Below are 23881 nucleotides of genomic sequence, written 5' to 3'. Positions count from 1 at the left end.
AATCCGTTCTGCAGAGTTGCCAGATACAAAACATTTGATAAAAGCCAACTATGGGGGCGCCTGAGTGGCTCAGTGGGTTGAGCATCTGCCTTTGGTTCAGGTCATGATCTCAGTGTCCTGGGTTCGAGTCCTGCATTGGGCTCTCTGCTCAGCCGGGAGCCTGCTTCTCCCCTGCTTGTGCACTCTCGCTCTCTCTCTCCCTCTCTGACAAATAAATAAAAACTCTTAAAAAAAAAAAAAAAGCCAATTCTGCTCCTAAGCACCTGCAATAGCTAGAAAAAGTTAGTTTAAAGAGAGCCTCGAGATGAACAAACGGGTACAGTCATCAGACAGAATGCCTCCTGGCGGGAAGAAGGGAGCTTTCCAGCCGCAGGAAGACGTGAGGCAGCTCACGTGCGCATTCCCCGGAGAAAGAAGGCCACAGAGCGCAGGATTCCAACCCCAGGACGTTCTGGAAACAGCAGAGCTCGGGGGCAGCAGGATCAGTGGGTACCAAGGACAGAGCTGGGACGGGGGAAGGATGAGCAGAGCACAGAGAATTGTCCGACGGCAAGACTGCTCCGTAGGAGACCGCGACGGTGGACACACGTGATTACACACGTGTGCAAACCCACAGAACGCACAGCGGCGAGAGCGAGCCGTGACGTACGCCACGGGCTCCGCGTGACGATGGCGTGTCCCCGCGGGCTCGTCAGCTGTGACAGACACACCATCTGTGGGATGCTGACATGTGTGTGCCAGAGGACTTTCGTAACAATGTTTACAGCAAAAAACACCCTGACTATCCCCTGAGAGAAGAACGGATGAGCCATTGTTGTATTTACTCAACAAAAAGAATGTATACAGACCAGTATGTAGACCTGGGCTTGGCAAGTCACACCTGGCAGAGGCCAAATCCCCACCTTTGTCCAGCCCATGAGCTAAAAATAGTTTTTATCTTTTTAAATAGTTGAAAAAAATCTGTTTCATGACAGGAAGATTACATGAAATCAAACTTTCAGAGTCTACTGGGCTCTCGTGGGGCGTACCAAGGCCCGTCTTCTCACGTACCACCTGCCCCACAGCTGGTCCAGCAACAAAGTCGTGCACATGTTCATGTGTCTATGTGTGTCATCCAACCACCCATCCGTCCATCTATCGTCCATCCATCCACCCATCACCTATCTATCTATCTATCTATCTATCTAAAATGTAGGGGAGGCAGAGGGAGGGAAGAAAGAGAATGGCATAGCAAATGTAGTGATCAGTTAACAACTAACTGGTAAGTCTAGGTGAAGAGTATAGTGTTATTTTTGCAACTCTGTGTAAATCTGGAATTATTTCAAAATAAAAAATGAATCTGAAAAAGACATAAGCAAGAGTTTAAATGTTTAACAGATGATTAAAGAAAAATCAATTCAAAACCAGTGAGAAAAAGGATAATTACTTAAGGGCACTATGACAGTGAAACAGAAAAGCTAGAAAAAATGGGTAGATATTTACCTAAACTTGAAACAGAGAAAAAACACAGTGAAATAAATCGTGAAAGTAGACTGACAAGAGTTCACCATATTAAAAAAGTTATCGGTGGATTAAGAAAACAAAGAAAGGATAAGGCAGGTAACTCTGGGAAAGGTTATAATGGACAAGTAGCAGTTCCTTCATTGATAAGGAACTCAAGAGAACTAACAAGTACAAACACAATAGAACGATTAGCAAAGCATTTGTATAAATAACCCACAAAACAGGAAAGGTATATGGCCAATAAATAGATTACAGCCTTTAATACCACCAAAGAAACAAGAAAATTCTAAAAGATGAAATTTTTTTAACTCACCATATTGGTAAAGATTTGAAAAATAGGGGATGCCTGGGGGGCTCAGTCAGTTGGGCGTCTGCCTTCGGCTCAGGTCATGGTCCTAAGGTCCTGGGGTCAGGTGTCAGGCTCCCTGCCCAGTGGGGCGCCTGTTTCTCCCTCTGCCTCTGGGTGTGTGTGTGTGCTCACTGTTCTCTCTCTCAAATAAATAAATAAATAAATAAATAAAATCTTTAAAAAAAAGGAAAAATAATGCCCAGATGGGTAAGGCTACAGTAAAACATACATATGATGTAATTGGTAATTTTATGTTTGCTATTTACTTAGGTCATTTTAAAATCAGCAGGAGCAGTGCCTGAGTGGCTTGGCTGGTTAAGTGTCTGACTTCTGGTCTCAACTCTTGGGTTCAGCTCAGGTCACGATCTCAGAGTTGGGAGACAGCCCCACGGCGGCTCTGCGTTCAGCAGGGAGTCTGCTTGAGATTCCCTCTCCCCCTCCCTCGGCTCCCTTCTCTAAAATAAATAAACACATATTTAAAACGGAAACAGGAGGAGACACACTGAGATGTTACGGGTAGCGACACTTGGGTGTGAACATCAGAGGCCTCTGCAGCTGTGCTCACTGGGTTTTCCATGTCAGTAATGAAATTCCACACTCAGGTGACCCGTAAACAGGTACTAAAGGGACACTTCTTAGATAAAGGAGGATTACCTGAGCTGCAAAACGGGGCTGCAGTTGTCCCAAAGGGGCCTCGCAGGTGACACTCTGGTTCTGGATCTCGGGGCCGGGCAGGGGGTGATGAGGCGCTTCCCCTAGAAACAAGGGGAGGAGAGGATTTGCTTCTTTTTGGTGTTTTTGTTTGGTTGGTTGGTTTTCATGGAAGCTCTATGTGGGCCTTGAACTCACCACCCTGAGGCCAGGACCTCGTGCTCCAGCGACCGAGACGAGGCGCCGACGGGGTTTGCTCTCCGAGTGTCCGTCACTCTGGCCCCCCGTGGCCGCACAAGCACTCGGCGGGCGCGGCTCGGCCGGCCCCGCTCCGGGCACATCTGTCTGGCGGCCGCGGGGGCAGGGGCCGGGGACACCCTGGAGACGCGCGAGGAGCCTCCGCGGCGCGTCCGGACCTGGCAGGGCTCCCGGCGGCCGGTGCGCGGCGTGCGGGCTCGGGCGCCTCCAGGTCTCGGAATCCAGGCCCGGCGCGTGGCGGGGCCGACTGCCGCCGGGGGGGCGCTCGGAGCGAGCGTGCGGGGGTCCGGGGAGGCCGCGGGCGACCTGGAACGACGCTGCGGGGTGCGGGTGCGCGGCCAAAGCGGAAGCGCCGACGGGACGCCCGCGCTGGGACCCCCAGTGCTCGGTGCGCATCTGTCCGGGACACAAAAGGACGCGGGGCCGGGTGTGGAAATGAGTCTCTTTCCTTCGTCCGCGACGCGCAGGCTCCGAGCCGGGGGCGGAAGCGGAGACCGCAGCCCCGCGCAGCCCCGCGCAGCCCCGCGCAGCCCCGCGCAGCCCCGCGCAGCCCCGCGCAGCCCCGCGCAGCCCCGCGCAGCCCCGCGCCGCAGGGTTGGGGACCAGCAGCAAGAGGCCGCCGCGGCTGTGGAAAAGTTCTGCTTTGACGAAAGAGAAAAGCGCGCGCGGAGGGAGGCTCGACGGGGCGGCCGCGGGCTGCGCAGACAAGGTCCGGGCGCCCCACGGTCAGCTCCGCAGCGGCCTCGCCCGAGCTCGCGGGCCCGCGCCCTCCCCTCCGTCCTCTCGCCCGCGGCGTCACCGCACAGTCACCGCACACCGGAGGACGGTCCCTCCGAGGGACACGGGCGCAGACCTCCGTCGCGGCGCGCGCTGTCGCCGCCGTTTCGCCGCTGGGAGCCTCTCGCCGCGCGCCGCGACGGGCGTCGCCACCGGCCGGCGCGTCCGCCAACACCGGCGGGTGCGTGCGGTTTGCTCCCGCCCGCGGCTTCAGGCGCCCGCGGGGCTCACGGGCCGCCCCGCTGCCCCCGCTCCGAGGCAGGATCTCCGGGGCTCCCGTCGGGAAGCACGTGGACTCCTCGGACCAGAACCGAACCCACGCGGGCCCAGAGCCGTCCCCGGGGACGCGTGCACACGGTCGCAGGCTCGGCCCCACCCGCTCCCGCCCTCCGCGGCCGCGCCTGACCCCGGGACGGCCTCCGCTCCGACACCCGAAGGGCAGCGCTCCTAAGCGGCCTCGTGTCTCCCCGGGCCTTCCGGACGCGGACGCTCGTGCCAGAGCGGGCGGCGCGTCCCCGGGAGCGGCAGGGAGCCGCGGCCGGGCGGGTCAGGGCGCGGCGCGAGTCGGGGACGACGCCGGAGGCCGCGGACCCGGCTGGGGGACGACCCTCCGCAGTCGCGCTCTCCGAGGCCTCGTGGGACGGTGGCCCTGCCCGGCCGCAGCCTCCAGCTGCCAGCGGAGCGGCTCCCGCTCGGACAAGGTCCGACGAGCTGGGTCCGTCTCACTGCAGCCGGGCGGCGCCGGGTCCGGGCGGGGGTCTCAGGTCCCGGCCCCGGGGTCCCTCCCCCGCGGGGAGCTGCTGCCCCGCTGCCCTCGCTGCCCGCGCGCTCCGCCTGGCGCACATCCAAGCTTTAGCAGCAAGGGAGACACCGGCGTCGCGGCCGGTCCCAGGCAGAGCAGCGGGCCGCGCCCTCCGCTCCTGCCCAGCTCGAACCGCCCCTGGGCCTTTTCGGGGGGAAAGGACGAGACCGTCACCAAGTGCACTGACGGGGGAACCGCCCTGGAGGTGGCATGTGAGCCAGCTGACTGCGACCCGCTGCGCTGCCGGGAAGGTTTGGGGCCGCGTCTCGCTGACCGTCACCTCCTCACGGTAACTCGGTAACTCGACGCGCTCAACCCTGGAAGGACTGACGCGCGACAGCTTTTGCCCGAGCACTGTCTGGGATCATCTGAAATTTTTGGGTCTTTGCTTTATGGCCATGTGACAACGGAAAGCTGATTTTAAACCAAAACTTCCAATTTATAGGAAAACAATAGCCCTCTATGTCTTAAAAAAAAAACTTGCTAAGGAGTGTTTGAAAACTGTCTACAGGTTCCAATTCAGCCTATTTTCTGGGTACTCCATAAATTTAATCTTGAACAGCCACTGTCAGCATTGGAGTCTGCGACATTCATAATAGCATCTTCCAGAATAAACATCTGCAACTGAATTCAGTGGCAACGATTCAAATTAGTCTCAAATTAGGTAGACTAGGTATTTATGTTCCACCTTGTATCAGTTAGTGGCCCACTGATTCTCATAAGAATAATATTGGTTTTATTGATGCTGGTTTAGAATTGTAGCTGTTCTTTGTTTCCTTCAGGTTGAAAAGCATAATAAGTTCAAAGGTTTTCATTTGGTGTTGTCTTTATTTTTTTATTTTAAAGATTTTATTTATTTATCTATTTGACAGAGAGAGAGAGAGAGAGAGAACACAAGCAGGAGGAGGGTCAGACGGAGAGGGAGAAGCAGGCCTCCCACAGAGCAGGGAGCCCGATGTGGGGCTCGACCCTGGGACTCTGGGATCATGACCTAAGCCAAAGGCAGATGCTTAACGACTGAGTCACCCCCAAGGCACCCTAGTCTCCATCTGTAATTCAGTTTCTTTATTCCGGATAAATCTGTGTACCAGCTTTTCCTTGGAACTGGCTGTAACATCTGACTGGTCCCCTCACTATCTAGTGAACAGAAGCAAACCCTAAACCTGTGCCCATTTTCATAGCTATTTGAGACATATTTTACCTTTCTGGAAACGACCCTTTTAAACACCTGATTAAAAATACCGACAAGTGTTACCGGACGTCAGAAAGGACTACGCACCGTGTGAAGCAGGCTGAGCCGCACCTCTGCGGGCACTTCACACCAAGTGGCAGCGCAGGAAGAAGGGAAGGGGAACCGGCAGAAACGCAAAAGATCTCAATGCAAAATCATGGATCTCGGCAGTTCAAGTGGACAAACACACATAAATTTAGAAAAAAATGTAAGTATGTATGATAAGGCTGCTTAACAGAACAGATTCAAAAGTAAAACTCAACACATGTTTAAAAATAACTAAAAAATTCTAAAACTCTCCTAAACTACTCAGGTGAACTAGAAAACCCGGTGCATAACGGCAGACTGTCTGGAAGCTATAATCACACCAACAATCCTGCCCCTCCAGATCCCCAAGGCCCAGCCACAGCAGCCCTCAGATGCAGACGCGATCACTAAACAAGAATAACGTAACTGTTAAAGAAATCAGGGAAAGATAAAAAACCAATGAAAGAAATGAACAAACACAATATGTAACCTCCTTATAAAGATAAAGGAATCCATCCACTGGCTCCCAGCATTTCCTTTGGGGAACCCCAGGGAGGCAGGAGAGGAGGGGGGAGGGAGGGATGGAGGGAGGGAGGGGCTTCCAGCAGGTCTGATGAGATCTCCAGAAGAGGTCAGAAACAAACGGGACAAAGAGTCTTTAAAGAAACGATGGCTGAGAATTTCAAAGAATGGGAAAAACAACCAACCAACCATAAGTCTTAAGATTTCAGAAAACCAACCAATTCCTGAGCAGGTAAAATTAAGGCAAACTGATCTAGTCCAGACACCAGCCAGAGAGAAAAGGGAGGCCCTCCCCAAGGACAGGGCTCCGACTGAGGGCCAGTTTCTCTGAGGACACTGGGACATTTGCTTTAAAAAAGGTTGTAAGAAAATGCCAGGTTCTTGTTCCAGCCAAGCCATCATTCTAGAAAGTGGTCACAGTACAATCATTTTTGACAAGCATGTGCGCTGCCCCTGTGCCACGGTCATGTGGGAGACACTGGCGTCCCAGAGCCAGCCTGGCACGAGTCTCAGTCAAGCAGGACACACAACATGACTGAAAATCACTGCTTCCACAGTGGGATAGTTTTACAACAGGATTTTAGATGCGTGTGTAATAATGAATAATAAACACGAATAGTGATTTCAGTATTCATACACACATGCCTAGTAAGCAGTGGTGGGTTAGCAGGCTAACTAAAGCTAGGTTCCTAATCTGTTTTTTTTGTTTTTTTTTTACCAAATAATTTTTTTCTTAAGATTTTATTTGAGAGTGAGAGAGCATGATGCGGAGGGAGGAGCTGAGGGACAGGCAGGCTCCCAGATGAGCAGGGAGCCCAGTGCGGGTCTCGATCCAGGACCCTGGCAGATGCTTTACCGACTAAGCCACCCAGACGCCCCCCGCAAGTCATTTCTTCATGAACAAAAACTTCATCAGGAAAATGACACGATAAGGAGACATGAAAGGCTCTGTGCTCCCTGATTCCAACTGTGTGACCCCGGGAGAAAGGCAGAACAGAGACAGTGAAAGGGTCAGTGGCCCCCAGGGAGGGAGGGACACGCAGGCAGAGCACAGAGGATTTCTGTAAAATTCCTCTGCACGATGCCATCCACAGTCCCGTGGCGGGTATGTGTGGTGACACGCCTGTCCCAACCTGTATGACGTCCAGCACCAAGAGGACCCCAGATGTCAGCGTGGACTCGGGTGCCGATGGCATGTCGGGAGGTCCATGGCCTGTGACCACGGAGGCCCTGTGGTGGGATGTTGACTGCGGGAGGCAGTTCTGAACCTAAAACTGCTCTGAAACGCCAAGTCTTCGCAGCAGTGCTAGATGCTGAGACCCTCGGAAAGAACCTCTGGAGGCCTCACCCAAGATCCAAAGGGTGTGGGCGGTGGGGGTTTCCGGGAGCAGCAGGGTTGGCAGGACGGCAGGAAGGGACAAGCCCCACGGCGGGTGGTGTGCCGGTCTCTGCCTCAGTGGTGAGGGGTGAGCCCTCAGGACGGCCGCCCCACGGCCGTGGGCCCCCCACACCAGGCTGCAGGAGTGGGCCCAGGGCCAATGCAGCCTGACCACAGGCCCACACGCCGTCGGCAAAGCCCCAGGCCTGCCTGACCGGGAGCCTGACCCCGGGTGGGGCGGGCACGTGGGGTGAAGTCTGGGCAGCCAGAGCTGAGGCCACAGAAGGGGCTGGGGCGCCCGCTCCCTGCGAGGATGGGGGGCCCTCCCCAGAAGCGGCTGGGGGTGGATGCACCCTGGAGCGGGTTCAGGAGAGCCCCAGGTTGGTGTGCTGGGCGGGGCTGGGCCCACTGAGGGGGCTGAGAAGCACCTGGAAACACGTCCAGACGGACGGAGCCTCCTGGCGCCACCTCGGCTGGGCCGTCTGGCGTTATTCGTTGTCAGATGATGATAAGATATTTGTGTCACAGTTGGGTTATAAGGCAGATGTATTCACGAACCAGATAAATGGTCTTTGTGAAAAAAAAAAAAGGCAGACAGACCAGTCTTGCCAAAAGCCTTTGCCATCGGGTCTAAGCACTTCCATGGAGAGTAGAAATCCCACCACCAGCACGCTTTTGGGGGAAGATGGCCTTCCGCAAAGGGAACAGATGAAGAGTGTTTGGTGTATTTGCAAACTGCAGATATCAAGGAAGTCTGGGAGAGAACTCCCTAAATCTCATTCACGATTTTCCTCTGCAAACCACCAACTGAAATTGCTACGTGTCCCCGCGGCCCCCCGCGTCTGCACAGTCACACACGCATGTGCACGCCCTTCGGCGTGTCTGCTATGCAAACACACTAGTGTGCATGCTTCCTTTGCAGACTTCTGCATCCAGGCCGTATGTGCACAGGAGGGTCCACAGGCCAGAGGTCCACGTACTGTTGCGGGCTCAGGAGAAAATGATACAGAAAATGAGAGTAAGAGTTAAGGGCTGTGGTGGTCACCTGGAACTGCTACCTTTTTCCTGTGGCTGCTGAAGTACCATCCATAATGGACTGGGATTTAATGGGGAAAAACGGCTCTGACAGGTCTGAGGCCAAGCGGAGGCAGCCGCCCCTGGACTCCAGTGCCCAAGCACGAACGTTTGGGCCAGTCCTGATGACTTTCTCATGGTAACAAAATGCTGCTAAGAACAGCCTTGAGGGGCGCCTGGGGGGCTCAGTTGGTCCAGCCGCTGCCTTCAGCTCAGGTCATGGTCCCAGGGTCCTGGGATCGAGTCCCGCATGTGGTTCCTTGCTCAGCGGGAAGCCTGCTCCTCCCTCTCCTGCTCCCCCTGCTTGTCTCTCTCTCTCTGACAAATAAATAAATAAAATCTTAAAAACAACAACAACAACAACAACTTTGAACATACACCTATTCCACATCAGTGGACAATCTTTTAGGTCAGTATCTAAGAGAAGCATTGCTGATTCAAAGGGTACCAACATTGTAAAACTTGACAGGGAGAGCCAAACTGCTCTCGCCAGCGTCCCTGCTCTCCTCCACACTGCGGGCGACTTCTGCTGAGATTCAAACTCAATACTGACTTAATTGGCCTCTGTAGGCTCCTGAGGAGGCTGCGTGTTTCCTGCACCCTCATGGGCCCTGTGGATTTCTCCCGGGCCCCACACATGATCTGGACACACCTGCTTCAGTGTCGATCCCCTTCACCTGCCAGGCGTGTCATGAACACTTCCCTCAGCCTGTCATTTCTCTTCCATCCTTGTTTACAATGTCTTTTCCTTAGAGACTTTAAAAATGTAACATCCTGGGGGGCCTGGGTGGCTCAGTGGGTTAAAGCCTTTGCCTTTGGCTCAGGTCATGATCCCAGGTCCTGGGATCGAGCCCTGCATCGGGCTCTCTGCTCTGCAGGGAGCCTGCTTCCCTCTTTCTCTGCCTGCCTCTCTGCCTGCTTGTGATCTCTGTCTGTCAAATAAATAAATAAAATCTTAAAAAAAAATGTAACATCCTGTTGGCTGATCTTTGACTTCCACTGCCTAGGGGGTGTTTTAATTTTGAACCTTATTTAGGGAAGCCTTTCTCTATGCTTGGGGTTGTTGCAAAGATGAACTGAGGTAATGTGTGCACAGCTGATGGGGGAAAGGCAGTTTGGACTGACTCCCAAACCACTGCTCACATGAAGGTCTTAGAAAATGAGGAGAGATAGCCACCGGGAGACAGTGCTATGGGCCACTATGTTCCACTCACGTTACCGGCTGCAGGCTACGAATAGTTTACTGGAATGGAAATGACTAAAAGTGATCCAACAAGAGGCAGAAAATCCACACAAACAAATCACTGTAGAAAAAAATGAGACAACAGTAAAAGTCTACCATTAACAAAGTCACCAAGTATGGAAAATTCTTTGGCTGAGGTCTGCCCAACCTTCAGAGGAGGCTGCAAACGTAGTCACTAGGGATCTGCAGCTTTCTCTGACACCGTGAGGCAGGAAGTGTGCAGGCCTGACAAGAGAGGCAGTGAATTTAGCCAGATTTGAGGCCCAGAGATGCAGAAACTGCAGAAGGCAGGAAGTATCTGGCATGTAGCGGCAGCTCCTCAGTTGGATGGAAGGATGATAGACGGACAGACGGATGAACAGATGGGTGAATGGGTGGGTTTGTGGATGGATAAACAGATGTGTGGGGATATGTATATATGTATGTATGGATGGATAGGTGGGTGGGTGGATGGATGGGTGGATGGATGGGGGATGGGGGATGGGTGGGTGGGTGGGTGGGTAGATGAGGGGTGGGTGGATGGATGGATGGGGGTGATGGATGGGTGGGTGGATGGATGGTGGATGGATGGGTGGGTGTTGAGTGACTCACTGAAGTACTTGGCCATAAGGCCAGGCTGGCTACAAGTGACCACAGTGAGGAGGAAAGACAAGTTCATTAAAGTCGGAGCGGAAGGAGAGAGAGGCATGGTTCCAATCAGAGAAAAGGTCTCGGGCCTTGGGGCCATCAGAGAGGGCACCCTGCTGGTGGTATAGCACGGCAAGGAGGCCGAGGTCAAGAGCAGCAACATTCAGATGTGGAAGGTGTTGCTGGTTTGAGGACAGGAGAACAGAATGGAGTTCTGGAGAATGGAGAAAAAACAGAGCCACAAATGCCAAAGCTGCTGGGGTCACCGACTGAATGACAGATGTGAGGGAGGAGGGTAAGGGCAGATGGCACAGCCTTCCAAAGAAATAAAGTTTTTAGTGAACTTGGCAGAAGATGGTCTAGAAGTGTGTCTGACAAACAAGCAATCAGCCTTCCTCTTCGGCTGGTGACCTGGCAGGGGACGGGGACGGCTTTCACTGAGCAGGTATGGAGGCACACTGCCAGTCCTTGTCAGGGCTGCGGGCGAACGACACCGCGGCCACTGCTGTGCGTGCTGCCAACAGCTGGGGGTCCACCAAGCCGTCCCCCTTACTCTTCCTTCTTCCAGAGGTGGGATCTTAGAAGGACAAAGCCTCTGAAACGGCCTCTCCTCCATTACCCTACATGGAAGAGTGGATAGCCTGCTGGGGTCTCCAAGAGCAATCTGGGCTAACTTTACCCATTAGGTCTGGTTTGCTCCACCCCTTGGGTCCCTGGGCCCACAGCAGACCCTCAGCAAGACAGCCGAACACATGCGTCCAATGCAGATTTCCTCAGTGGCCGGCACCCTCCCTCCCACAGACACGGCACGCCCTGCTGCTCCGCGAAGTTCTCCCACGTTCCACTTCCCACTCACTGGATAATTCTACTGGTCATGTTCAGGCCAAAACACTAACATAACGAGATCTACTATTATTATCCACGCAGCTTCGCCATGGGAAGTCCTGAGGGTGAAGCACAAGGCCTGGCCTCCCCCTCCCTTCCCTTGTGTTGGGTTGTTAGGGATTAGGACGCGCCCAGGGAAGCTAAGACCATAGCTGACAGAGGAAACATTTTTTTGCTGATACTTCCTTTGTGGTGCCCTGGGCTTCACTTCTAAAGCTGAGCCGTTGGCGGGTCTGCAGCCCTCCAGCCTCCCCTCCACTTCTAGACAATGGACAGGAGAGAGGGAATGGCCTGTCTCCCACTGCCCGTGGAACCCCAAGTCCCTCATCTCTGATCATCACACAATCTCAAGGCTCTTGCTGGAAAAGCACAGAGAGGCAGAAGCCATGTAAGGCGAGGGGGTACAGTGTGAGGAACAGGGTGCCACAGGGCAGCGAGGGCTGCTGGTGAACATGGTCTGAGAGTGGCGTGGCCAGGGCTTGCTCTTGGTGCTAACTGAGAGTGTTTGCTCTGGGCAAGGCTACTCCCGGCTGGCTGTGCCGACAACCATGCAGCCGCCCCGTGAAGCACATCAGCTCGCCCACCAACACTGCTGCCTCTGGTCCTCTGGCAACAGGGGACCTTGGCTTTGTGCTGGGAGCTGGGTGCCTGCTCGCCACGCATGACTCTACGCCAGCCCTTCCAAGGAGCCGCTGGGAGGAAGGTGCAGCTCACCTAAATCGGGGGACCTTTTCCTTCCATCTCTCCCCGCAGGGAGTGACAGTGTGACTACTTCTCATCAATTTGGAATCTATTATTTCCTTCTTGGCTTATCAAGAGACGGTGTCCTGTAAGTTCCTGGCTTGTGGAGCATGATTATAAATGACTGTGCCTGCAGTGAACCCGTGTTGACCACATCACTGGCAGAGACCGCGTCAGTCTGAGCGCCGCCCGCACGCAGCAAACGAAGCCCTGGGCCCGGGCTGTAGGCCTGGACGAGGACATGCCTCTTTCTAGTCTGGCTGTCTTTCTTCAGAGCCAGGGCCCTGAGACACCTGGGGGCAGCTGGGCAGCCACTGCCGGCGGTCTCAGGCCGCGTCCCAGTGGACCCATGGCGGCCATCAGCGACAAGTCCGGGCAGGGGCAGCCAAGAACACGGCGGCTGTGGCTGCCCCCCCAACAATGCAGCCCAGAAAGGCCACGGCTGTCCACTACAGTATTGTCTCACAAATGCTGCCCGAGGCTCGGGTTCACGGACACATTTCCCCCCCCCCCCCCCCCGCAAGATGAAACTCTGCTCTGTGCCTGTGACCCCTGACCCCGGCTTCCCTCCACAAGGGCAGCCACTGTTCTCCCTCCTGTCTGCCAGGGAAGTCAGGCCAGATGCCCCCACAGGGCAACACAGTTTCTCTCCTCCCTCCTCTCAGGCCCCTCCCCTACCCCTTCCAGGGGAGTAACCCACAAGCAAGGCCTTCTGGGAGGGCCCCCGGCCCCCCGGCCCCCACTGCCTGGCAGTGCAGGCCACGGCGCCCAAACTCACCCGGGGCACGATGGCCGAGCTCTGCACGGAGCCTGTTCCCCATCTCCAGGAGCTGTTCTTTCTCCAGGCAGAGGCGGAGGATTTTTCGGGTGGCCTCCTTTAGTTTCCTCTGGAGTCGGGGCACAGACAAGGTCTGTGGGGGCTGTGGCCCCTGGTCCTCAGTCGCTCTGGGTCTTTGGTCTGTGGGGCTCTGGGAAGGAAGCTGCAGGCAGACAGCCCGTAAGACGAGCCGCCCAGGGGGACAGGCATGAGTGGGTGGGGGGCAGAGCCTGCACCACCGGGGGACAGAGGGATAAGGAGCAGTGGGCTTTGCCAGTGAGACGGGGACCTCACATCACGGATAACTCCTCTATAGTGGGGTGAATGAAGGCCAGGAGCCCCCGGGCCAGGCCTAAGTCTGGTCCCCTGCGGCTCCCACCAAGCCTGTGTCTTTCTAGCGAGGACGGCGAGGAACCGGCTGGAACCCATGCCGAGTCTCTGAGGGGTCTCAGGGATGCATGAGGGCTGCCTTTCTGACTGGGTCCCCTGTGGGACACCAGGTTACGGGCTGGGTACACAGGTCACGGGTACTGGGTCACATGGTGCAGAAGGAGCTGGCAGAGGCTGGACAGAGCCTGGGGCTGGTGCCTGCCTTCCCCATTTCTCTCCTGCCTGGACTGTGCAGCAGGGTCCCTGTGAGGGGCCTCCACACAGTCCCCGGACGGACACCACTCACCGGGATGGTGTTTGGAACGAGGGGGCCGTGGGGAGGAAGAGAAAGGAGAAGACAAATGCATGTGTGCCAGACAGAGGCCCAGGAAAAGGCAGCCTCCAGGGCCCCAAGGGACGCAGGTGGCCTCTTTCGCTGCCCGTGGAAAGCTGCCCTGGTCCATCTTGGCCACACAAGCTGCAGCCAGAACAGGAACCGGCCCAGAGTCCCTGGAATAGACCAGCACATTCTGTCCTGGCCCCATTTCCTGGTGCGCCTTCCCAGGGCTGGTAGACGCCAGCACACGTGGTGGCCGCTGTCCTCCAGGTGGCCGGAGCTGCGTGGCTCACACAGGGGCCTCTTGCACAGGCTGCGGGCAAGCCGGGCAGGAGGACGGGAGGGGAGGCAGCAGAGGAGAGTGGGAGATGGCTCTGTGCCCACACCCTGACCCCTGACAGAGCGCGGGCCCGCCTGTGCTCTCCTGAGGACCCAGGATGTGACTAGGATCTTCAGGCCCATGGAGGGGCTGGGACAGAGCTCAAGGGAGGACAGAGGCGAGTGGGGACACGATGTTGGGAGTCTCCAGTGCCACTTTAAGTGAGGAACGATACTGAGCACCCCAAAACGCAGGAGATAGGCAAGAGAAAGCTCGCTTTTGAGAGCTGACCCAGCCCACCAGGCAGTCCCCCATGCTGGCCCCGTCAGCCCTCGCCTGCTCAGGGGCTGCTCCCAGAATCCTGGCCAGGGGAAGGGGTCCTCGTGAGGGAGGGGTCCACTCCCAAGGGCGGTGGTAACTGCGCTCCACAGAGGCTGACGGCAGAACATGCCCCAACGTGGGGGTGCAGAGGGGGCCTGCCGGGGCTGCAGGGGCTCTCGCGGGGACATCAGGGATCCCCGTCCTTCTGCACGTGCCGGGGTGCAGGCACAACCGATGAACACTGCCCCCCAGTGGAGCCGGAGTGTCCCTCCCGCTGTGCTCAAGGGACAGGGCGGAGCCGTGGACAGGATGAGGGGAGAACCGCAGATCTCAGTCAATCCTCCGGGCTGGGAGGTCACTGGGGACATGACAGACGCTGGTCCGGCAGTGGCCTCTGCTGCCCACTGGGAAGGGGCTCTGAGTCCCGCATGGGCCCCTTTTCTAGGCTGAGCGGTGGGGGACCGGCCTCCACCTGGGGGAACGCCAGACTCGCACGGGAGCGCCAGGATGGTGCCACCGTACGCCAGTCCCTCTGCCTCACGGCCACCAGCCCCACGTGCCATGCACGCTTTCTCCTGAGCCGCGGACGGGAAGCTGGAGACATCGTGCTCGTTGATGCCTCAGTGCCTCAGTCCGTACTTCCGAACACGGATCTTCTCTTGGTGACCACAGTCACGCAAACCAGAAATCCACGACAGACACAACACTATGACCCAGCTCACGGGCCACACGCATACCTCGCCCACTGTGCAATCGTGTCCTACAGGTATAGCGGGGGACCCCACAGGACATCTGCCTCCCGCGTCCCTGCAGGCTCCAATGGGCACACACTCCGCGGCGCAGGCCCATTTTAGCGCATCCCTCGCGGCTGGAGTCGGCAGTGAGGCCGTGAGCCCCGCTCCCCGGCGTGGCTGGCTTCGAAGCCCAGGACGTCTTTCGGGCCCAGCACCTGTGCGAGGAGCACGTCCCTCAGTGGAGCGGTGTCCGCAGGCTGCACCCTAGGAAGCTGTTCTCTTCCCAACCTTGAGCCGCCCCCCCCGCTCCATGGGAGACACCGAGTCCCAGCCCTGTTCCTCCTCCGTGAGTCAGGATGGCTTCTGGGCACATGGGCCTGCCATGTCTGCAGACACGGTTCTGGCCAGGGACCAGCCCTCCTCCTTCCTCCCTCTCCCGGTCGGCACAGGCCCGGGAGTCCCACTGCTCGTGTGGCTGGCGCCTGGGACCCTTCGGTGCCCGCATCCTTCTGTCCTGTCTCCGTATGTCCACGGGGGAGCCAAGCACCCTGCTTCCTCTCAGCAGAGCAAGAGATGCAGAAACTCGTGTCTCAGCACTGGTGACGTTCAAGGATCCCGGGCCGCCAAGGTGCTGGCCTTCCTGCAGTCAGCCTGGATCGGGCATAGTGACCGGCTACTGGATTTCCTATGCCTCAGGTCTCCCCCCAGGTCACAGTTGCTTCAGCTCCAGCCCGTCCGTCACAGAATTAAACATCTTGATTTCAAATCCTGCCGATGTAACTGATTCCCTCTTGCCAGGCGAGCGGGATCTGTGAGCCAGGCTGGGAATAGAACCCCTGGCGCCACCGACCGCCAGGCTGGGCACGGGTAGCACCTGGAATGAATGCTGGGGACGGGGTGAGGCAGACATGCTGCCCACCTCCCTGTGACTCAGTGGTCCCACGGCCTCGAGTTCAGGACAGCGGGAGTCCTGGTGCAGGGCTGGGGCTCTGGCTCTCCAGGCCGCGTCCACGTAAGGGCGGTGCCGGCAATTCTGGGTCCCGCCTCCCGGTGACCCCTGAAGGCCTCCCCTCTGTGGCCGTTCTTGACCCATCCATCCGTCTGTCCGTCCCAGGGCCTGTCTGGACCCTCTTGCTGTTCCTGAGCCAGAGAGGAGTGGGCGTCCCCTCCCCTCCGGTCCTTCGGGGCCGGCCGTCGTCCTAGAGCCGGGTCCACCTTGTGCCTCTCAGCTCTGCCTTCCACACCCGCTGCCAGAGCGCTCCCTGCGCTGCCCAGATGCCACGGCACAGTCGCAGCTGCAGGTGGCCACGGGGAACTCAAGTCACGGCAGGTCACCATGAGTAACGCAGGTCACTGTAAGTCACCATGAGTAACCCAGGTCACTGCAGGTCACCACAGGTAACGCAGGTCACTGTAGGTGCCACAGGTCACCAAAGATAATCACAGGTGACCCAGGTCACCACAGGTAACCGACAGAGTAAGAAGTGTGCCCTTGACAGCATTTCCCTCACAGGCGTCGGTAAGAAGAGAAGCGGCCCGTTTGTCAGATCCGTGGGGACGGCAGCTGTGGACTCTCTGCACAACTCAGAACCATGGCTTGGACCAGCCGTGGAGCCTGCTGGACACCAGGTGCGGAGGGCCAGGGCCAGGACGGGAACCCCACTGTCATGAGTGCAGAGGCGGTGGCTCAAACCCTCTGAAAACCCACACAAGGGTCCTCTCAAAGGAGAAGCCCAATTCTGCATTCAGTTTCAGGGCCCTCCTAGCAAGAGGACTCCCTTTTAGAGGAAATAGAACAGCCTCTTCATACGTGTGGTTTTCCCATGCTGGACTTATTATTATTATTTTTTAAGATTTGCTTCTTTATTTTGGGGGGGAGGGGCAGAGAGAGAGACTCTCAAGCAGACGCCCACTGAGCGCAGAGCCTGACGCGGGCTCCACAACTGTGAAACTGTGCCCTGAGCTGACCCCAAGGGTCAGACGCTTCACCGACTGGGCCACACAGCGATGTGGACTTCAAGGGGCAGGGTCCTAAGGCCTGGAGGCCACGGACCAGGCCTGCCCAGGAAAGCCAGCCGCGGGGGAAGCCTGGGACGGCTCCACAGACGGCCACTCGGGGACTTCCGCAGCAGGCCCCGGAGAGGACAACAGCAGTGGCGGGAGTGATCAGCACAGGGCACCTACCTCCCTCCCGAGGGCCACCTCGTCCAAGGTGGGCAACAGCGGCCTGTTCCCGAGGTGCTCCTCAAGCTCAAACACCTGCTTCCGCAGCTCCGAGACCTGCTGGCACACCTGGTCCACCTCACGGGGAAGCTCGTGCTGGACGGTGTCCACGTCCAGGGGTCGCTGCAGCACCTGGGAGGCCATTTTAGGGGCAATGTTAGGCTGGAGGGCGGGGGCTGGGAGGGTGGGGAAGCAGAAGGGCAGGCACACTCATCCGATGCTGCAGAAAGGTGACAAAGGACACGCGTCTGTCGGTCTCCCGCCTCTGGCCTGATGCAGCCGATCCGCACACCAGCACCCCGCCCGCCCCCTGCAGCGCGCCCTGCGGGGCCTGTGGCAGGGCCTGCGCTGGACCCAAGGCTGGCCGGGGAGCATCCAGGCCTGAAACCCGCTCTTCTGGAGCCCAGTTCAGGCAGAAACCAGCAAGTGTAGAAAATGCTGGTGACCAGGAGGGGGCAATCCAGGGCTTGGGATGGGAGCTGGAGTGGTGGGAGGGGCAAGGCCGCGGCTAACTGACTAGCCAGAGAGAGCCTGAGCTCGGAAGGCAGAGGGTGGAGGAGGACGGAGGGTCAGGAGGGCAAGTCCCAGGGGCAGGGCGGCCTTGGTCGTGCAGGGTCGGCCGTGAGATCCCCAGAGCAGGTCCCAGGCCAGAGCTCCAGGGCCAGCCCCTCACTCTGGACATCTGTCCTCCTGCTGATGGAAGGAAGGAAAGAGGAGGCAACAGAATGAAAGGTGCCCCTCTAGACTCACTTCCATTTTATTCCCAGGAAGAGGAAATATGTTCCTTTTCCAGGAAGTCCTACAATGAATATTTTATTCTTTGAATTTATCACATACACACCAAAAAGGTGACCACTTGCTCAAGAGATACTGTTCAATAACAAACAAAAACACATCTTAAGGTGAACATTTCTCCCCGTGATAGTCATATCAGCTATGGTCATCAAGAGAAAATTAAGAGCTTGTACTTAAATGTTCACTTCCCATTTGTAAAGTGCGTGCGTGATGTGCCAGCGGCGGGCAGACCGGGAAGCAGCAAGGCGGAGCGCCCTGAGCCTTCCCCCGCACCGCGAGCAGACAGGAGCCACGAGCTCCCCTCCGTCCTGACCGGCAGCACAAGGCAGCAGCCACCCCCTCCAGTGGCCAGGAGGCTCAGACACGCCACGCCCAGCGGCCAGTTCTGTTTCACGGAAGACGCAGGGCACACAGGGCAGTGGGATTTGTGTTATTTATGGACTTAAAAGGACATGTGAGAACTTCTTGTTTCCTCGTGAAAAACATTTCTGTGCAAAAGGCAACAGGACGGGATGACACCAAAATTACAAGCAGTTAAAAAAAAAATAGGCAAAACAGGGACGCCTGGGTGGCTCAGACATTGAGCGTCTGCCTTCAGCTCAGTCACGGCCCCAGGGCCCTGGGATCAAGCCCCGTGTCGGGCTCCCTGCTCCGCACGGAGTCTGCTTCTCTCTCCCTCAGCCTGCGGCTCCCTGGGCTTGTGCTCTCTCTCTCTCTGTCTCTCTCTCTCTCTCTCTCAAAAAAGGAATAAAATCTTTTAAAAAATAAACAAAAAAATTTTAAAAATATAAATAAACTGGAAATCATAAAAACTAGAAACATTTGTGCTTTGAAGCACATTATCAAGAAAGTGAAAAGAGGAGCCTTAGCATGGGAGAAAAATTCTGCAAACTGTGCATCTGATAAAGGACTAGTATCCAGGATACGCAAAGGACTCTTAGAACCCAACAACAGAGAGACAAACGATGCAGCTACAAACCACAGAGGATCGGAATCGACATTTTCTCAAAGACACACGACGGCCAGTGAGCGCACAAGAGAATGTGCCACACCGTTCGCCGTTGGGGCAGACGCAAACCACAGCCACGGCAGCCGCCGCGTCGCACCCACTGCACTGGCCGCAGCTAAAAAGAAACTAGGTCACGTGGGTCAGGACGTGGGCTGTGGGGATCCTCACGCATGGCTGGGGGTACGGAAAACGGGGCAGTCGCTTGGGGAAACGGCTGGGTGGTTCTTCAGAGAGGGAACCTCGGACTCACCCCATGACCCAGCACGCCCGCACCCGCACGTGTGCCCAGAGCCACGGCGAGCAGGGACGGGCACCGAGGTCCGGAGCCCACGTTCGCAGCAGCATTATTCACAGTTGCCAAGAGGAGGGGACATCAGAGTGTCCATCGGAACCCACACATGTGGGGAACACACGCTATTCCTCAGGTCTCAAAAGGTGCCAAGGATGACGGACGGACGTTGAGGACATGGCGCCGAGGGAAACGAGCGGGTTGGCAAACGGCAGCTGCTGTAGGACCCTGGTCCCGGGAGAGGCACCCAGCCCGCCAGCAGGACGCAGGTCCCCAGTGCAGCCCTGCCATCTTGTGCCTGGCAGAGAGGTCCCAGGGGAGGGGTGTGGGGCTGGTGCTGAAGGGGGACGGTTTCTGTTCAGGTGATGGAAAAGTTCTGGGACTAACAGACAGTGGTGACACTTACACAGTGTTGCCAACGGACTTAATGTCACTGATCGTACACTTGAAAATTATAAGCTTCATGTTTGTATATTTTACCACAATGAAAAAACACTAAAAAAGAGAAATGGTGAATTTGCAGCAATAAAGCATGGGTTGTGACCCAGGCTGCACGTGTAATGCGGAGAGCATGCGCCCCGAGAAGCAGCGGGCATCGGCCCAGGGCATGACTGTGGTCTGACCCCACACAGGCTGCTGAGGCGTCTGGACACGCTCCCACCACACCCCGTGCCCAGACCGGCCCCGGAGTGTCATGAGCACACAGCCGGCATCATGCTCTGGGCCACAGCCGCCCAGGGCAGCAGAGACGGCAGGACCTGTGCTCCGCCATAGTGGCCCCTTGCTCCGGACTCATTTCCCAGGCCTTCCGGGTGCCGTCACATGACCACACATGACCTCACAATAACCCCTTCTTGGAGAGCTGCCCGGGAGAGCTGCCCGGCCCACGTGTCAAGGGGAAGCCATACCCTCTGCCTGAGTCGGGCCACCAGGCGGTTCACGACACGTGCCCTGTTTCGGAGCCTCCCGAGCGCTAGCCCAACGGGGGCACCTTCGGCTGGCACAGCTCCTCCTGCAGAAAGAAGGAGTCTGTCAGGCTCAGGTCTCCTGAAGCCCCGGAGAAGGTTCCAGTCAGCTGCCCTGTCTGGGGAGTCGAGCCTGTGCTGTCCAGGGCAGAGGGCCCTGCTTCCCTGTCCTCCCCCAGGGATGCCCGCTGATCCTGCATGTCCACCGGGAGGTCTAGCTCTAGAGCTGAGTGGAAGGGCCAGGTCCCCACCAGCACCGAGGGCCATGGGGGATGAAATCTCATCCTCGTGCCGAGAAAGCAGCGTCTCTGCGGGAAGACGGCGCAGCCTTGCCGTCTGGTGCCCGGGGGAGGCCGGTCAGTACCAGCTGCCCCCTCACTTGGGCATTAGGGAAACGTTCCTAAACCATAGGTCAAGGAAGGAATCAGTGCAGGTTAGAAGTTATTTTGACCTGAATTATCATTAATAAAGCGCTTATCCAACTTCCGTAAAGCAGGGCAGCCTGCTGGCTCAGGCGGTGGAGCGAGCGGCTCCTGATCCTGGGCTCATGAGTCTGAGCCCCATGCTGGGGGTAGAGATTACTTAAAAATAAATGCTTTTTAAAAAATTAAGGGGCGCTTGGGTGGCTCAGTCACTTGAGCGTCCAACTCCTGATCTACGCTCAGGTCATGATCTCAGGGTCGAGAGATCGAGTCCTGATTTGGGCTCTGAGCTGAGCACGGAGCTGGCTTCTCTCCCTCTGCCCCGCCCCATGTTTGTGTGCACGTGTGTGCTCACTCTCAAATGACTCAAGACATCTTTTAAGAAATTAAGTAAACGTGGGGACCCAGGTGGCTCAGTGGGTTGGGCCTCTGCCTTCAGCTCAGGTCATGATCTCAGGGTCCTGGGATCGAGCCCCGTATTGGACTCTCTGCCGGTGGGGGCCCTGCTTCCCCCTCCCCCCACCTCCGCCTGCTTGTGATCTCTCTCTCTCTCTGTCAAATAAATAAATTAAAAAAAAATTTAGTAAATGGGGCACCTGGGTGACTCAGTCATTAAGCATCTGGCTTCAGCTCAGTCATGATCCCAGGGTCCTGGGATTGAGGGGCTCCCTGCTCAGTGGGGAGCCTGCTTCTCCTCCTGCTCTCGTGCTCTCTCCCTCTCTCTCTCAAATAAGTAAGTTAAAAATAAAATTCATAGGACGATACTATTAGTAATTTTTGAAAATTTAGAGGAAATGGACAATTTTCTAGTAAAATATAGTATCAAAAAGTGACACAAAAAAGAAAACGTGGATCATCCTTTACTGTGAGAAAGAGTGAATTAATACTTTAAAGCCTTCTCACGAGGAAAATCCTAAACCCAAAAGGGCTCAGAATTGAATTCTATTAACTGGCTCACGAAAAATTAACATAAGTCTAACACAAAGTTTTTCAGAAAACAGAGAAATAGGGAACATCTCCCAACACATCTGAGGCCAGACTCGTGGTCCTAAAACTTGACAATGGGCATCATGAGAAAGAAAGGGTACAGGCCAAAGTCACTCACAAACATAAACGTACTAATTCTTGGTAAAATATCAGTAAAAGAATAAATCACATGTGGAGTTTATTCCACAGGCGTAAAGCTGGTGTTAACATTCAGAAGCCAAGGCACGCTTGCTGCTCCGAACAAGACGGCGCGTGTGTGCCCCGTCCCTCTCCTTCGGTGCAGCTGAAGCCTCGAGCGACCGTGAGGGGAGGCCCAGCAGACGAGGGCCGGGGCTCCGGGGACACTCCACGCTGGGCTCCATGTCTTTTTTCTTCCTGTATTTCCTGGCTTTGATCCTGAAGCAGCCACAACCCAGAAAGACCAGGGAGCTTAGACCAAGAAAGGCCAGGCCTGCTCCCTGCAATGGAAGGGCCGGGAAAGAAAGGCAGAGGCTCCCGTGCACCAGCCATGTGGACCCTCCCGGGAAGAGCATATGGTGAGGGTTCAGGGGGGTGGGGCGGAGAAAGGAATTCCTTAACTCTGTGCACTAAGTCCCTGCGGGGGCCCCCGTGGAAACCAGGCAGCATGGATACAGCCAATGTGTTGCGAGCTGAGCTTTGCGAGGCAGGGAAAGCGCCAGGACTGGTGGCCTCAGGCAGAGCGGGACAGCATCATCGCAAAGGCTCTGGTGACCAAGTGGCCTTTCAGATGCAGCCCGAGAGACGGGCCAGGACATGGATGTGCGTCGTGCCCCAGTAAGAGCAGAAGAGGGGTCAGGCTTTCAGAGCACCTGCTTGGTACACGCCTGTCATAGTCCAGGGCCACTCATCGCACCAACAACCAGGACAATCCCAACTGACAGGACTGACGTCAGAACCACGTGGAACAGGGAATCAGTACACAGAGTTAAGGGATTCTACCACGAGGAATAGGGAACAAGGGATTTAAAACAAGCTGATACATTCTTAAAACAATGGAAAAAAAGAAGTTTCAGCAGAGGAATAAAAGAGAAAGAAAAACCAGATGCAATCTCAGAACTGACACTGAAATAAAAGTGCCCCCAAAGGGCTCCAGAGCAGCTCGGAGGGGACCCTGGGCCTGCGAGCTGGAAGATAGAGAAATCACCGGTCTGAGACACAGAGGAAACAGATGGACAAAAGTCCCAGAGCCACAGGGACCTGTGGGAGAACAAGCCAGCGCTTTTGTCGTCAGATCCCAAAGGGAAAAGAGCAGGGAGTAGAGGAAACATGTGCCCAAGTCACGGCTGAAAACTCCCGCAACCTGGCAAAGACAATAACCTCTGGATTCAGTGCCAAACGGGCAAGCCCAGACACACCACCATCGGGTTTCCACCCCGAGCGACAGACGCGGCATGGGGCTGGTCGGGGACGGGGCTCAGAGGGCCGGGCCCTCTCGGAGGGACGCGGCACCACGGCTGTGAGGGCTGGGAGCTCCTCCTCTCACGCCAGCGAGAAACCCCCTTCTGAGATGACGGGAAGCCAGAAGACTCAGCAGCAGCAGACCTGGATGACATGGAACCTGGAACATGGCCTCAGGAGGGACACGTGCCAAGGGCAGGCGTTTGCACGAACCTGCCAGCCTCTGGCTTTCCTCCTGAGTCTTTCAGGTCACACGGGACAGCTCCAAGCAGGGCCGAGAACACCGCCTGCCGCGGCTCCCCACGTGGGAGAGGCGGGTTTTGTGCTGAGGGGCCTGACCGCCGCCTTCCGCTGGAGGCTGTGACGGGAGCTGGCCGTGGTCCTGCAGCCACGGACCCGAGCTGCGCGGGTGACCCATGAGCAGAAGTCACCAAGGGACAGAGAGCGGGAAGGAAGCCGCTGCTCACGCCCCACACTAGGGCCAGGGTGGCCGGTGGACACGTGTCGGTCAGAGACGTCGGCAATGTAGGCTTCAGAAACGGACCCACCTGTGCGCTGCCTGCGAGAGTTGCCTCAAGTGGGGGAGAGGCGGGTCGGAGGGGAAAGGGACCTGAAGATATGCCAAGCAGACGCTCACCAGGGGGAGGCCAGGCTAGTGACCAACAGCACACGGCACAGACCCCGGGGCAGGGAGAAAGGGCCATTCCAGGACCACTGAAGGGTCTGATCCCATCACAACCACGGCAATCCTACACGTCCGACGACAAGGCTTCAAAACGCACTAAGGAAAATTGACAGAATCACGGT

At 56.6% G+C, this 23881-nt stretch overlaps 1 protein-coding gene across 1 annotated transcript in view; it reads right to left on the bottom strand.

The window, feature by feature from the left end:
• Positions 1–389: 389 nt before the first annotated feature.
• CCDC57 (coiled-coil domain containing 57) overlaps positions 390–23881 on the bottom strand; it is a 52635-nt gene continuing 29143 nt past the window's right edge. Inside the window, 9 exon segments of the mRNA XM_032870337.1 lie at positions 390–423; positions 425–504; positions 2507–2607; positions 12847–13036; positions 17150–17320; positions 20190–20293; positions 20445–20460; positions 20462–20488; positions 20490–20554. Of these exon segments, the coding sequence (XP_032726228.1) occupies positions 390–423; positions 425–504; positions 2507–2607; positions 12847–13036; positions 17150–17320; positions 20190–20293; positions 20445–20460; positions 20462–20488; positions 20490–20554 (788 nt within the window).

Source organism: Lontra canadensis, unplaced genomic scaffold, assembly GCF_010015895.1.
Source record: "Lontra canadensis isolate GAN:19392208 unplaced genomic scaffold, GSC_riverotter_1.0 scaffold41, whole genome shotgun sequence".
NCBI lineage: Eukaryota > Metazoa > Chordata > Mammalia > Carnivora > Mustelidae > Lontra > Lontra canadensis.
Note: the sequence above shows the minus strand (reverse complement) of the source record. Positions and strands in the feature narration are given on the sequence as shown.